Consider the following 14514-nt stretch of genomic DNA (forward strand, 5'->3'; position numbering starts at 1 on the left):
AGAAATAGGCAAGGCGGTGGTACGTACCCGTGCGGACTCACAAGAGGTCCTACTAGGAGTAATGTTTTGAAAACAAGTCAACTTTAATGTAACATTAATCAAAGCAGAGCACGGTATATTGAACTGTTTGTGATGCTGATTTTTAGGATTTAAGTTAATTTAATTAACCCGCACGTTTTGCTACTCATATATATATATATATATATATATATATATATATATATATTTATTTATTTATTTATTTATTTTTGGTCCGGGGGCCGAACCTCCTAAGAGGTCCCCGTGCCTAGGGGGCGCGCGGGGTATGTGAGGAGACTCAACGATCTGCAGGTGTTGAGAGCAGATCGCGGGCCCAAGGATTTTTTTTTTTTTTTAAAACGTTTTGCTACTCATAAGTTAAGTTGCTAATCCTGCACTGGCATCAGAGGTTAGGGGCGTAAGGAAATTTACACCACCAGAATTTTCTATCATTCAGTTTGTCTGTTACTAATATCGGCGTAGCCTGATCGAGTTAAACACAACGAAGGTAAAATATATATTTTTTTTTATTTCAAGTTCCCATTTCTAAAGTTTAGTTAGTAATAAGCAAATAAAAAATATGGGTTGATCGTAGAGGGGTGAAAAAATCAGAGTAATGTGATTTTTTTTATTCTAAGTGATGAACAAAATTCTTGCAAAAAAAAATAAAGTTTTTAATTAATAAATAATAAAAAAGGTTTGATCGTTAATCACTAACGGGACTTAAGTTGACAAAAAATTTATTAGTTAAACAGTAAAAATTTCCTAAGACATGGAAACAAAATTATTTTATCTAAACATACGGCAGGCATACCGTTTGCTCTGATCGTAGACAATCTCGTTTATTACGCGAAGATGCTCGAATCGTCCACGACTCTGCACTATAGAGAAAAATCGAGAAAACCAACGTTAGGTCTGGTCTCATCTTGTTAAAACTGAAGACTTTTCTGCCCTGCCAAATATGTGTCAGCTTGCTCATCCAAGCTTTAGCCATTTGAGTCCTTCTCTTGATCTTCCGTTCGCTTCCTCCTTCATCAGTCAATAAAGATTTCGCCCGTCGAGAGTTCGCACGTCCGATTCAACTTCAAAATGGCTCGCCTGCCGGAATCTTAATTTAATCGACATCACAGCTCTTAACGGTGGAAGAATTGTCCTTTTTCTGTAGTCGGGCAATCAGCTCTACAATATTAAATCGTTCTCCTTCTTCTCAAGGTGCCTTTCCACTACTATGACTTGACCGTCACTTGAGTAAACTAGTCATGTTATTCAATACCGTCTTTACCATAAGGGCACACGGGTCCCGTGCCCAGGGCCCCCATTCTCAGGGGGCCCCTAAGGACCGATAATTTCTCTCACACATTTATTCTCAAAACATTTTTGTCGGGCTCATTAAACTTTTTTCACAAATCAGTAATCTTATCAGAAGGTATTTACAAGGCATATACTACGCCATTATATCGATGACTGCGCCTATTCCTATTGTACTAATTAATAATATTTCCGAATGCATCTAAAAACCAGCAGCATTCTAATATCATTAATGACACAATATATCATACTTTATTTGATTACCTATAATAAATTGTCATACTCAGTAAAAAATGTTATTAATTCGCTTTTTTTACTTTCCAAAAGGGCCTCAAATTCTTGTGTGCCCAAGGGCCCCAGCCTAATTTAAGACGTCACTGATGTTATTATTCGTTCTTAATTAATTTGTCGATCATATTGGATCGGAATCGCAACCGGCTGAGAAGATCTGGCCAGCGGGCTTATATACGGGTTAGGTTTCACTCTCCGAAGAGTTTGACGAGTACGGTAATAAGGATTCCAGGGACCTGCTTCCAGTGTTAGGTTGCAGGTGGTCCAATGATAACGTATCGTATGAATCCACGAGGGCTTGTCTTGGACGAGAACGGTGAATGAGGTGATTATCATAACGCATGGCCACTGCTTTTGATGAAAGATTTCAGTGTGCATAAGAAGCGAATGCTTGAACTTTATGCATATAAGTACGTTTAAATTTGTTACTGACTGGGTCATCTCGGTAGACCGACGGTCCCCCCGGATATTGTAATTCGGACTTGTATGTAACATGTGCATCTTGAAAATGGTTTTTGTCTATCTCTTACAAAATCTTCTTTTCATGACAGCTACCGCACAGCACCTACATGTTTTTTTTTCATTGCCCTTGTAGGCAGAAGAGCATACGGCCCATCTGATGATGAATGGTTACCGTCGATGCCAGGGGCAGAGCCAAGCCGCCGCCTACTGTTAAGTACACTCGTTTGAAGAAGGATATGTCATAGCGCTCGGGAAACACCGTGGAGGGGAGCTCATTCTAAAGCCGGATAGTATGTGGCAAAAAAGATCTCTGGAAACGCACTGTGGATGAACGCAGTGGCTCCAGGTAGTATGGATGAAGTCAGTAACTTCAGTGGTGGGCAGTACGATGGTAAAAACAGTGTTGATGATGGTATCATCTCAAACAATTCCTCAGAGCACTTCCCATGGAACATACGGTACAAAATACAGAGGGAACCGAAGTCCCTCCGCAGACCCAAATTGTGAGCCAATTTATTTTCAACCAGTTCGCTGTTATACAGCGTATTTTTAAAGCTTAAATTACACAATTTTATAATCAATTGGATATACGACTTAATGAATCTGAAGCATATCTACAGTGGCCACCTCGAGCTCCGTCATTAACTAACTCAAATTCATCGATTGACCGTGACCTTGCCATACGCTGAATGAAACAACTTTGCTTGTCCTTGTCACTAATGTCCTAATCACCTTAATTAATTAATGAATAAATAAAATAAATTAATTACTGAATTAATTTAGTACCTATGTATAAAACTCTACTATAATTAATACATTTCAGGTTAAAGTAAGCCTTATTTGTATAAGTGTCAGCTTAAAAAAATTAACAACGAATTTGTATTTTTTTTTAATTATTATTATTTACTCTGGCGAACATCGGCGCGGATGACGCGTTTCAAAGAAAAATAATAGTATTAAACGAAATCGGTAAAAGATGGTTTTTGTAATCTTTAGGTTTGTTCAAACGTTCTCGTCGCCTTTTATCAAAAATCAAAATAAAAATTCAAATTCTTTAAATTTGTAATTGCTACGTAAATACGTAATTGCCACTTCAAAAATAAACCATATTGTAAGACCACACGGGTAGGTGCCGCCCTCCTTTTTGTTTCAGTTAAGGGGCCGAACCTCATACGCGATTTCCACGCCTAAGTGATAGGCCTTAGGGCTAGTGGCAGCATACAGGCTATGATACATAAGGGCTCCTGAAACAGCGCTGCTGTTACAACTGTGTGCTTAGTGCGAGTTTTTTAACGTTCTCGATAGCGTAAAAGTTAACTCATATTTGTATGGAATGGGATCGTTTGCCTAAGTTCGCCGCTAGGAGCGCTGTTCCAACTGCATACAAAATTAGGTTAACTTTTACGCTATCGAGAACGTTAAAAAACTCGCACTAAGCACACTGAACAACAACCATAGCGGCAAACGTAAGGGCGCCGTTCCAACTCCATACAAATTTGAGTTAACTTTACCGCGATCGAGAAATTAAAAAACGCGCACTTAGTAAGTATGTACATAGAAACCCGGTGAGCCAACTGTGATATACCCGATGGCTTGCTATGGGACAACGCTACTCGTTTAAATTAATAGCTACGGTTGTTGGATTAACTGGACCGATGTCTATTGGTTTATAATCTATCGTTAATCTGTCACATGTACAGCAAGTAACCAGTTCATTGTAAACAATTTTGTGCATACAGACTTAGTTATTACTCTTTATGCAGACTATTTTTTTATATTTACGGTACAAGTTACAATTGAGATTCCGGAAACCATAGATAATACAATTAAAATAGTTATAGACAAGCAACTCAATCACTCAACAAAAATGTTTACGGGCGTCGGCCACTAGATGGCTTCGCTTCGATTAGTTTCTCTGTAGATGGCAGTAACATATTACCTATCCTATATTTTATGTTTAACGAAGGATTTTGTAAATTTTCAGAAACCACAAATTGATAAAATTTAAACAATTTGTCCTTAACAAATAAAGACTTGTATGAATTTTTATTTTTTTACTTTCTGTGTTTAGCTTATAAGTTTAGGGGCATTCGCTACAAGATGTCGCTAGTTTTCATACAAAAAAATATTTGTCTTAAAGTATCTCAGTTTGAGAGCCCTGCAGTACTTTGACTATGTATTTGCGATAACCTGAAATTTCCATTAACGCAAATTAGTTTTTCGTCCACTTTTATCCATTCGTCAATAGATGCCGCTACAAGTACTGTAATTTACAATCCAATACGTTAAGCTTAAACAATACAGCTGTTTTATACGGTAAAACAAGATTGGCCATACAAACACAATCGTGAATCAGTCGTCACAAGGCCGCTCGCGGCATGGCACGATTACGTAATTCGCTCAATAACTTCCGCGAAATTATTTTTGCCAAATAATTCGATCATTCACACTACGCTACGTCACAACTGGCTAGTGCGTAAAAGAAAATTGTTAACGATAATCATGCGACGTCTAGTCAGTTATCTGTTCTCAATGTCTCGGTCGTGTCGTGAAATGATTTAACTTGTATTTACATTATCTTATGTGTAAAGGTGACATAGCTTTAATTCTCTTTATCGGGCGTGTATTTAAAAGTAATAGAATGTTTCGCGAGCTACATTCTCGCTGTTAACTCATTACGAATACTGCCATAGTGTAATTTATTTATTTATATTATGTAAGTATTTTATCTCTTTAATTTTTATTAGACTTTTAAATGGATAATTTAGTTCGTAGTTAGGCCATTAAGTACGCACTCGTTATGACATATTAATTGATTTGAATTTAAAAATTATCATTTCAAGGCCAATAATACTAGACTGAACAATTTTATCATTTTTTGTTTTTTTTTGCACGCTCCGTAGCCGTGGTAAAGTAATTTATTAGCACGATAATAGAGTACCGCGTGATAGATTTAATGATTCATGGCTCGGTAATCCATAAAATCCAAAATATGAACGTGTGTTTTTCCTTCTTTCACGCCGAGCGAAGTAACGGATTAAGATGATTTTGTTTAAATTGCTCATCATGAGTATGAGTCAGTCAGGAAAGTGAAATAACTTCCTTTTATCCTGAAACAAAAACTCGTTGCCACGGGAAACTACAATGACATTTTTCCTTAACCACGCTGGCTAAACATACAATTTCTTCTTTGTTGCTAATCGTTTTCATTTTATTCTTTATTTAGGACCTGCCTGTTTACGTTTTTTTAAGGTTATCATAAAACATTCTTGAAACAGCTAGCCATTTTCTCTTTATCAGTACAGAAAAAAAAAAAAAAGAAAAAAGAAATTTTTATACATCAATAAATATTAATTTCGAATTAAGGTATTATTGTAGACTATAATAGTTGTAGAATTGACTGTACCTAGTCCATTAGTGGTTAGGGATCGGTTCCCACATCGAGCAAACATTCTTTATTAGTTATTATTATTATTATTGTAGTAGATTATGGCCTAATTTAGAACAACGCCGGGCGAACATTGGCAGTAAGAAAAAAATCCCTTTCCAAAATATGTTATTTAAAATTTCTCAACGGTAACTTATTATGTAGGAGTCAGTGTGCTTAGTGCGATTTTTTTTAAAAAAACGTTTTGTAAAACGTGTACCTACTCTGGCCGCTAGGGGCGCTGTTCCAAGTGCATACAAATTGAGTTAACTTTTACGCTATCGTGAACGTTAAAAAACTCGCACTAAGCACACAGGTTCCTCAAGGGGTCAGCAACCCCGCGTTCTTATGAACACTAACATAATCCGATCACTCGATACAAGCACGTCGGGCGTCTTAATAAGACAAGACAGCTATTGGCGTAGTCCAAAAAAGCTTAGATGTATTTTTTTATTGTATCCATTGAACATAGACTTATTAGTGTACTTAATAGTCACTCCATTTTTTTTTTCTAACAAGGCAAAGGATTTCCTGAATTTTCATCTTATAATAATAACAGATTGGAGTAGGCCGCGGCTTGGCTCTGCCCCTGGCATTGCTGTCCATGAGCGACGGTAACCACTTACCATCAGGTGGGACGTACGCTCGTCTGCCTGCTCGGGCAATAAAAAAAAAGGGGTTTACATGTGATAAAACTGTTTTTTTGTTGTTAGTTTAGATACGCATTTATATGATAGATTCCAGAGTACTGCTTTATTGTTCAGAAACCATGGACTTCATTATCGGAGGTTTGGCTGGAGTCGGAGCCACAATAATAACAAATCCAATGGACGTAGTGAAAACTCGCCTGCAGCTACAGGGCGAATTGAAAGCGAAGACCGAACAGTCCACCAGATATAGGGGGATCTTCCATGCGTTATACGTGATCGCTAGGGCCGACGGTGCTTTGGCGCTGCAGAAGGGCCTGGCCCCAGCAATGCTGCTCGGTTTCACCATGAACTCCGTAAGGTTATTGAACTTTGTATTTTTTTTTTCAAAATCTAGTCCAAAACTAAGTAATGGCGTAATTACTGGTGGTAGTACCTCTTGTGAGTCCGCGCGGGTAGATACCACCACCCTGCCTATTTCTGCCGTGAAGCGGTAATGTGTTTCGGTTTGAAGGCCGGGGCAGCCGTTGTAACTAGTTATACTGAGACTTTAGAACTGATATCTCAAAGTGGGTGGCGCATTTACGTCGTAGATGTCTATATATCCAATAATCACTTCACACCAGGTGGGCTGTGAGACCGAACACTCGTCTAAGCAATAAAAAAAAGAAGAAAAAAAAAGCCCTAGTTTCGCTTAGTCATCGATGGCGAGTCGAAAGTTTCCACAAAAAATATTCACGAATGAACACTAAAAAAAAAAAAAACTTTATTTAATAGGTAAATTAAGTATATCCAGGTACAACCATAGCGGTTATGGAAAAATTAATTCAATTTGCACTTGGAAAATTTACTCTGAATCTTTTAATATTACGCATGTCACGTTTCTCTCGTAATCTTAAACAGACACCAAATTTAACAAACAATTGCCTTACTGCTGACCAACAAAGAATAATAATATAATACATAAACAAACTGTTATGTTATGTAATATGTAATGAGAAATAACCAATTAATAGTAATGCTTTTTTTGAATATTTTATATCCTAATCGATATACGGCCCTTGGCCTTGACGATAATTAAAATGGTATATTTGGACAGTAACCTTAAAACTTAATACGTTAACCTCTGTTATAATGTACCAATTGTTTACTTTGACATGATAATGTCACATCCTAACATAGGGCTTAATGTATAACACACAAAACAGAACAGAAATAGAACAACTATTTATCTCTTCAAACTGCAACACATCACCGAGAAGGTGATCAACACATCTGCTCTCCATTAATTTTTTTTATATTACTTATATGGATGAACGAGCTCAAGGCCCACCTTATGTTAAGTGGTTACCGAAGCTCATAGACATCTACAATGTTAATGCGCCACCCACCTTGAGATATGAGTTCTAAGGTCTCAGTATAGTTACAACGGCCGTCCCGCCCTTCAAACCTAAACGCATTACTGCTTCACGGCAGAAATAAGCAGGGCGGTGGTACCTACCCGCGCGGACTCCCAAGTGGTCCTACCAGTAATAACGCAAATTATAATTTTGCGGGTTTGATTTTTATTACACGATTTTATTCCTTCACCGTGGAAGTCAATCGTGAACATTTGTTAAAGACATATTTCATTAGAAAAATTGGTACCCGCCTGCGGGATTCGAACACCGGTGCATCGCTCAACACGAATGCACCGGATGTCTTATCCTTTAGGCCACGACGACTTTTTAAAAGTGCTTAAGCAATCGAAATTAATTTTGGAAATATCGCACTCTTCTAACTGCAATATATCACTGAGAAAGTACCCCTGTCTAACCATCTATTTTTAAATTATGTCCCGATACAGACTAGGTATGTACCACGTTGCCGAGGTGCAGGGCTGGACTAAGACAAAAGACGGCGAAATAAGTGTCAACAGAGCGATATTCTGGTCGAGCGCGAGCGGCGTACTGAGTGGGGTGGCTGCTAATCCAACCTTCGTTCTGAAGACCAGGATACAAGCCGTGGCTCACCCTAGCATCGCAGTGGGCAGGCAACACAGTTACAAAGGTCTGTAAAGTGGCTGGAGTTTGTAGAGACAAATTTAAATATGTTGCCTCATATATATAGTTCCGTATGTTGAATTCTAGACTAAACTGTTGTAATTATTAAGATGATTCTCCTTTGTCGTTCTGTCATTAATATGGATCGTGTTTCCTTGTAGCCTGGATCAACGAAATCGTTGTCTTGTGATATTTCTTAGCGAGAAAATCTCAGGTCATCTTTCATTCTCATTGAGAGCTCCCTTTTTGTGGGTTTCCTAAAAAGACCAACTCTGGTCGTAACTACAATTTAAAAAATAAAAACTAATCGAGCCGGGAAAAGATGTAGGAGCATCTAGGAGAGGAGAGGATGCATGTAGAAGGATGTTTTAGACAAGAGGACCAATCTAAAAGCTAATAATGTGTGTTGTACGCACTAAAAAGCATAAAAACATCAGACATTGTCGAAAGCATTTATCATGTCGACCTATAGTTTAAGGAAGCATATTCCTTGTTCTTTTCCACCTTGCAAGCATGCCTAATAAGAATTAATATACATTTAAAAAAAGACAGCCTTTGGTAAAAACTATAGGAATGTTCGACGGCATAGCCACGATATACAGAAACGAGGGTATGCGAGGGTTCTTCGCGGGAGTCTCAGCCACATGCACCAGACTCGCGATCGGCAGCGCGGCTCAATTGACGACTTTCTCAACGTAAGTCCTGTTCTGATTTAATGTGGTTACGAAAGCGTGCCTTTAATATATACGTATATCGCTAATATATCCCACCTTTAGAATTGAAGTAATCCCAAATTCTAATTTTTTAGTAGAATTCAAAAATGTTATTGATGAATTGTATTTTTTTTAGTTTTTCGATTTTAATACGTACTTTAAGATATGCACTTTATTTGAAAGTACTTCATCCTTTTATAGACTAAAATAGACTGTTTAATATAAAAAACTGATAGAATAGATGTTTATAAGTCGTTTCAAGTATGAAACCAATTTGCTTCAAATTTTTTGATAAACCACTTCGATTCCAAAGGTGAGATATATTCTCTCCTGCCATATATGCTTGGGTCACGTAAGGTTCGGCCGGTCTTTTTTTGCTGACTCGCTCACGACTCTACATAACATGTGAATAAGTGTAATAAGTTCGACTCATAAGCCATTAATTCGTTTTGGAATTGCGAACATTGCTAAAGAGAACAAAGCCTTGAAATAGGTATGGGCGTGGAGAAGCTGGTAACTAATGCAATGCTTTATTGCTGATATGATGAGCATTAACGGTAGGCAGCGGCTTGGATCTGCCCCTGGCATTGCTGAGGTCCATGGGCGACGGTAACCACTCACCTTCAGTAGGGTCGTATGCTCGTCTGCCTACAAGGGCAGTAAAAAAGAGCATCGGCAAGAAATTAAAAACGCAAAGGGGTCTCACTCACCCCTTTTCCCCTTCGTTATATCTATCTGTGTTTGTTTCTTCTTTTTTAATTTTGTAACGCACCGTATAGATGTTTCCTAATAGTTTAAAGAGACAATAACTTTTTTGATCGCAATATAAAATTACGAATGACTATTTAGTTTTAACCAAATGCTTTCAGTTTTGAAAGCAATGTAACAATAAAAAAAAAAAGTGCGATGACAAGCATCTAAACAATTAACATTGCGGTTTCAAGAAATTAGTATCTACTTAATTTAAATAATTTATTCTAAACTAAAAAAATTACCATACAATAAATAATTAATTGATAATGAATTGACTAAACCGTTTCCACTGTATATTGCGAAAGGATTCCCCAATATCCTGATAAATATTTGCTTTATTTGCGGGACGATGTTTCGATCCAACCTTATGTGAGTCAGCGCGGCAAATCCGATGTTTAAGTATGCAATGGGACTTATGACTTATGGCGCCAAAGATAGGACTAAAAATGAATGGAGAGAATAATAGACATTAAAGAAAAATAATAAGACTGCTCCAAGTCAGCTTCAAATAATTAGTAAACATTTTGTCGTGTAAAAAACCCTTAACTCATTCCTAAATTTACCAAGTGATGAATGAATTTAGATACCCAAACGTAAATATCTCTATTATAGTCATGAGACAATAATGCTTCCACTGCTCATCCATTAGCAATAGGTTTGGTGAATTAAATTTGGTTATGGCCTATGGTTTGGCTATGGTTATGGCTATGGCCTTATAAACAGTAATGAGATTTGATGTGGGGATTGCTATGGTGACGGTATACCCTTGAACCACGGATATTGTTTAACACCCGCTTTTATTAACAATATTGTTTGGCATTAAATCAAAATTTCAGCACAAAAGAAACACTGGTTTCGTATGGAATCTGCCAGAAGTCACCATTCGGGTTGGCGTTCCTCTCCAGTGCCCTCAGTGGTGTGGTGGTATCCTTGGTCATTTGCCCTTTCGACGTCACCACCGTCCGACTATACAACCAGGGTAAAATGGCATAGTTCTAGTAATTACATCAACAATGGGATGTTTTCTTTAATGTTTGCATAATTTAAGTGACACAAATTGAAAACGATTTTTTGCGCGAAACGTTTTTTTTTTATCTTTAAAAACCGAATTATTTTGCTCTGCAAACTTTATATAAAAAAAAACAATACTCTTTCATAATTAATCCAAATAAACGCTTGATCTCAAATAATTTATATACTTAATCATTATACATTTGTAGATTTGGAATTCAAGATAAGTTTGCCTTAACATCTGCTTCTCGACGGAAACAATCGCTTTCAGTTCTTAAATGCCAAATCGATCCATTCCAATTCGATCCAGTCAAATATTTGTATAAAATCATCATGTAAAAATCACGAAATAATTACAGAGTAAAAGAAGAACTTCGTTCGCGCGGTTACTGGGAGAATTCGCCGACGATGTTAGCGTTCGTGGCCAGTTTGTTTAGCAGTGTGTTGTGTGTGATTTTCGAAACACCACTAGATGTCGTCAACACCAGGCTTTACAACCAGGGTAATAATGGGTTTTCGTAAATGTACTCCACAAAATGTACTCCAATTTCCACTTCCGATTGGTAAACGTTTTAATAAAAAGTTTTAATTGGGAGGGTTTTCGCTATCACACGCTTAAGCTGAGCATTTCAGCTACGGAACTCCTGTTTTTTTTAACTTGCAGAAAACTAAATTATTTCTTCCTAGAGTACGTGAAATAAAATCTATTAAAACAATGAACATTACAAATACAAAACTTGCAATAAATTGTGATCATTAAAATGGAGCAATCATTGCCTACCTGCTAATGGCGATTTCCTTCAGACATTGTTACAAATTAATATACTAACTATACTCGTAAATATAGCGAGAATACAAAGCTACACGCAACAAGTACACATTTCATAGCGTCTTCAATTAGATGACGGTTCTTGGCGAAAAGTCTGCATCTTGTACTTTAGGTCGAATATTTTGTATTAATTTTCGTTTGCATTATAATTTTGTTGTTCAATGAAAATTATCAACTCGTCGATAATAAAGCATTTCGCGGCAGAATTAGGTAGCATGGCGCTGGTCTATCCGGCCGAAATAAGTCATATCGCACCACTAAACACTTCTTTCTCCTTTTATTCATCGTTTTCAAAGCAAATTAAATGGATTTAACGTGAGAGTGGTGACGGGAAGGTCTCTTTTCTAATTCACACATAATTTAATACATATGGTGGGTACTAAAATATTTTTGCTTTCCATGAGGTACTGAAACGTTAATAAACGCAGATCAGTAGATTTTTTCATGATTGGAATATTGTACATATTTTCGGATGAATGTAAAAAAAATGCCTCGGGAATGGTACTTCTTTTCTGGATAAATGTATGTATGTCCTTTTATATAATATATCATTTTCTGTATCCCTGTGGGTATCATGATCGGTTAAATAATTAAGACATGAATGATTTCCACGAAAGATGTTCATGAAAGATTCCAAAGAATCACATTTGTAATTGTAATAATACATGCATGGATAGTGAGAAACTTAACTCGGAAAATATTTATCTTTGAAAGTATTGCAAGTGTTATCACTCACATTTTTCGGAATTGATTTTTATTCACCAGTTTCTTCTTTTACTGTGTACTTATTTATTCTTTATTTCTGTTTCAAAACAATCTGCATGATAACTTATCTTTCAAAAGCTTTTAAAATTTAAAAAATGCTTATATTGGTTGTTTTTATTGGAGTGGAGAGGTTACGGTCGTCTTGCGTTAAGCGCTAACCTTAAAACAAGTATAGCAATGGGACCAGTTGAGTATGTATGAACTATAGCGAAAGCTCTCATAAAGAACTAGGGGAGAACAAGGTAGGAAAAATGGTAAGAAAAGACTAAGAACAGCTAATAGATGAAACTAATATTTCTCTATATCAATATCATACTAATAATCTCTATTAGTAGAGAAACCGAAACAGATGTAGCCTGCATTAAATAGTACCTCAGAGTATTATTCTGCAAGTCCTCTGATGTCTACATAGGATCTTAATTTATCCACACTTCTCTAATATCCTTTTTATAAACACCAAAATCATCTAAGTTTGGTTAATTTAGAAACCACTTTTTTGTAAAGTAAAAAATGTATTTGTTATTTGTAAGTCATGGCCCACGTTTTAAGTCCTATCGATCTGGGCTTTCAAATTTCATGTCTAGCGTTACTGTTGTAAAAGGCGACCAAGTTATTCACCGGAAAATGGTAAGGGGCTGCAATTGCTATTCGGCATTTACTGGTGGTATAGCTAGTTAGATTGCATGTGTAACCAACATCCTTCATAACTGCCTTTTTCTGCCGCTACTCAGTCTTATATCCCGGTTTGAAAAGTAGCACAGCCGTTGTACAGTAGGCTACGTACAGACGTATTCAGAGTAACTCCCAACCTAATGGTACTTCCAATTTCGGATCTGTGTTATCTTAAAAGAGCTCAAGCGACGAGCACGATAATAAATTAAGGTATTAGCCTAAACCTACCTGTTAATTAATGAAAAATTATATTTACAATCCGCAAATTAAGTACCTACAGCTTTCAAAAGGTTTTTTGTCGCGATTATAAAACTAAGGTATTTCTATTGCCAGCGTCGATTTTAATGAAATATGTCTTTCAGGTTCGGGTTCCCACGGCGCAGTCCTATACACGGGCATCGTGGACTGCATTACAAAAATATACAAGACAGAAGGCTTCCATGGGCTCTACAAGGGCTTGGGACCGCTGTACCTCAGGATAGCACCGCACACGACCCTGTCACTAGTTATATGGGACATTTTGAACAATATGCTAATACACAAGAAGCTTTAACATTTTCGGTCGTTTTATTTCTCTCCCCTCATATAAAAACGAGTATTATAGTATTTAACCCTCATTCTTCAGCAGCTGTTTTGATCAATGTATGAATTCCACTTATTTCCAAATTCGATTGCAAATTTTGTTTCTAAATTGCTGTTTCAAATTGACGCGTCATCTTTCCACTATGTATATTTCTTATATCTCCGTAGAGCTTATTACTCATGTTAATAAGTCAAAATCGTGAATAGTCGATGCTGGCGTATATCATGAGCTAGCAGCTATCAACCCCAGGCCTATTTCTAAGGGCAAACAGTCGAAATTCGTTCCAGTTGTTCAACTTTGAGTGGTGGGAGGAGTTTGACTGAACTGAATACTCACATTCACATTGTGATATCCAGGAGTTTCGGTAACCGCTTAAGGTGGAACCGTGAGGCCATTATTCCGCCCGCAACAACAACAACAAGCAAGACAGACGAAGCAGCAGAAATTAAAAAATATATAAAATAATATATTATTATACTACGAATCCTAAGATTTCCATTAAATTTCCCGCTTAAATCTAACTGTAGGAGTACTTACTACTTATGTACTTAACTTTTATACTTTACTCTTTTTTTTCCTGGTGGTCTAGAGAGAACATAATATCAGCGTAACTTTAACTATTAGGTGAGCTCACGAGGATCAAACCTGACGATGTTGCTAATACGAACCCTAGCAAGAGCCGCGCTTCGCAGAATCTACCACCGGAACGGAAACGTGACCTACTGAGAAGATCCGGCGAGAAACTCAGTGGGCTGTGTCTGTGGGTTAATTTACTCGCCGAGCCCTTCGTCGCATGCGGCGGGTTCGACGAGAACGATGACTGGGGTACTTTACCTCAGTGGAAGTAATACATAAACACATGACTGTCTAACGTATACGGGGATTTTATCGTGTAGGAATAATGTAAACACAGACCTTTTAAATATTTACTAAATGAATAACTCTAAAATAGAATATTAAAATACCACAGAACATCATCTACCTACGTCGGGT

The 14514-nt window shown here is 37.1% G+C and overlaps 1 protein-coding gene across 4 annotated transcripts; it reads left to right on the forward strand.

Annotated features, from left to right (window-relative positions):
* Window positions 1-448: 448 nt before the first annotated feature.
* LOC101740245 (solute carrier family 25 member 35) lies at window positions 449-13495 on the forward strand. Of its 4 annotated transcripts, none has more exons than XM_062670433.1 (6): window positions 449-526; window positions 6271-6514; window positions 8000-8202; window positions 8767-8890; window positions 10498-10640; window positions 13301-13495. In XM_062670433.1, exons 2-6 carry the CDS (start codon window positions 6276-6278, stop codon window positions 13489-13491), a joined length of 900 nt encoding a protein of 299 aa, XP_062526417.1. In that variant the 5' UTR covers window positions 449-526; window positions 6271-6275; the 3' UTR covers window positions 13492-13495. The 4 variants fall into 4 exon arrangements, with proteins under 4 accessions (XP_062526417.1, XP_021206461.2, XP_012549484.2 ...); XM_021350786.3 differs by lacking the exon at window positions 10498-10640 and adding an exon at window positions 11032-11174 and having other exon boundaries at window positions 455-526; XM_012694030.4 differs by lacking the exon at window positions 449-526 and adding an exon at window positions 4158-4795.
* Window positions 13496-14514: the final 1019 nt, after the last annotated feature.

The sequence above is a fragment of the Bombyx mori genome, chromosome 10 (assembly GCF_030269925.1).
Source record: "Bombyx mori chromosome 10, ASM3026992v2".
Classification (NCBI taxonomy): domain Eukaryota; kingdom Metazoa; phylum Arthropoda; class Insecta; order Lepidoptera; family Bombycidae; genus Bombyx; species Bombyx mori.

What these genes read in the sequence shown, in the direction of transcription:
- LOC101740245 (XM_062670433.1), top strand. Translation starts at nt 6,276, where the DNA reads ATGGACTTCATTATCGGAGGTTTGGCTGGAGTCGGAGCCACAATAATA. An exon ending in CAATTGACGACTTTCTCAAC is followed by an intron (nt 8,891 to 10,497) that starts GTAAGTCCTGTT and finishes TCAAAATTTCAG; the next exon opens with CACAAAAGAAACACTGGTTT. An exon ending in CGTCCGACTATACAACCAGG is followed by an intron (nt 10,641 to 13,300) that starts GTAAAATGGCAT and finishes TATGTCTTTCAG; the next exon opens with GTTCGGGTTCCCACGGCGCA.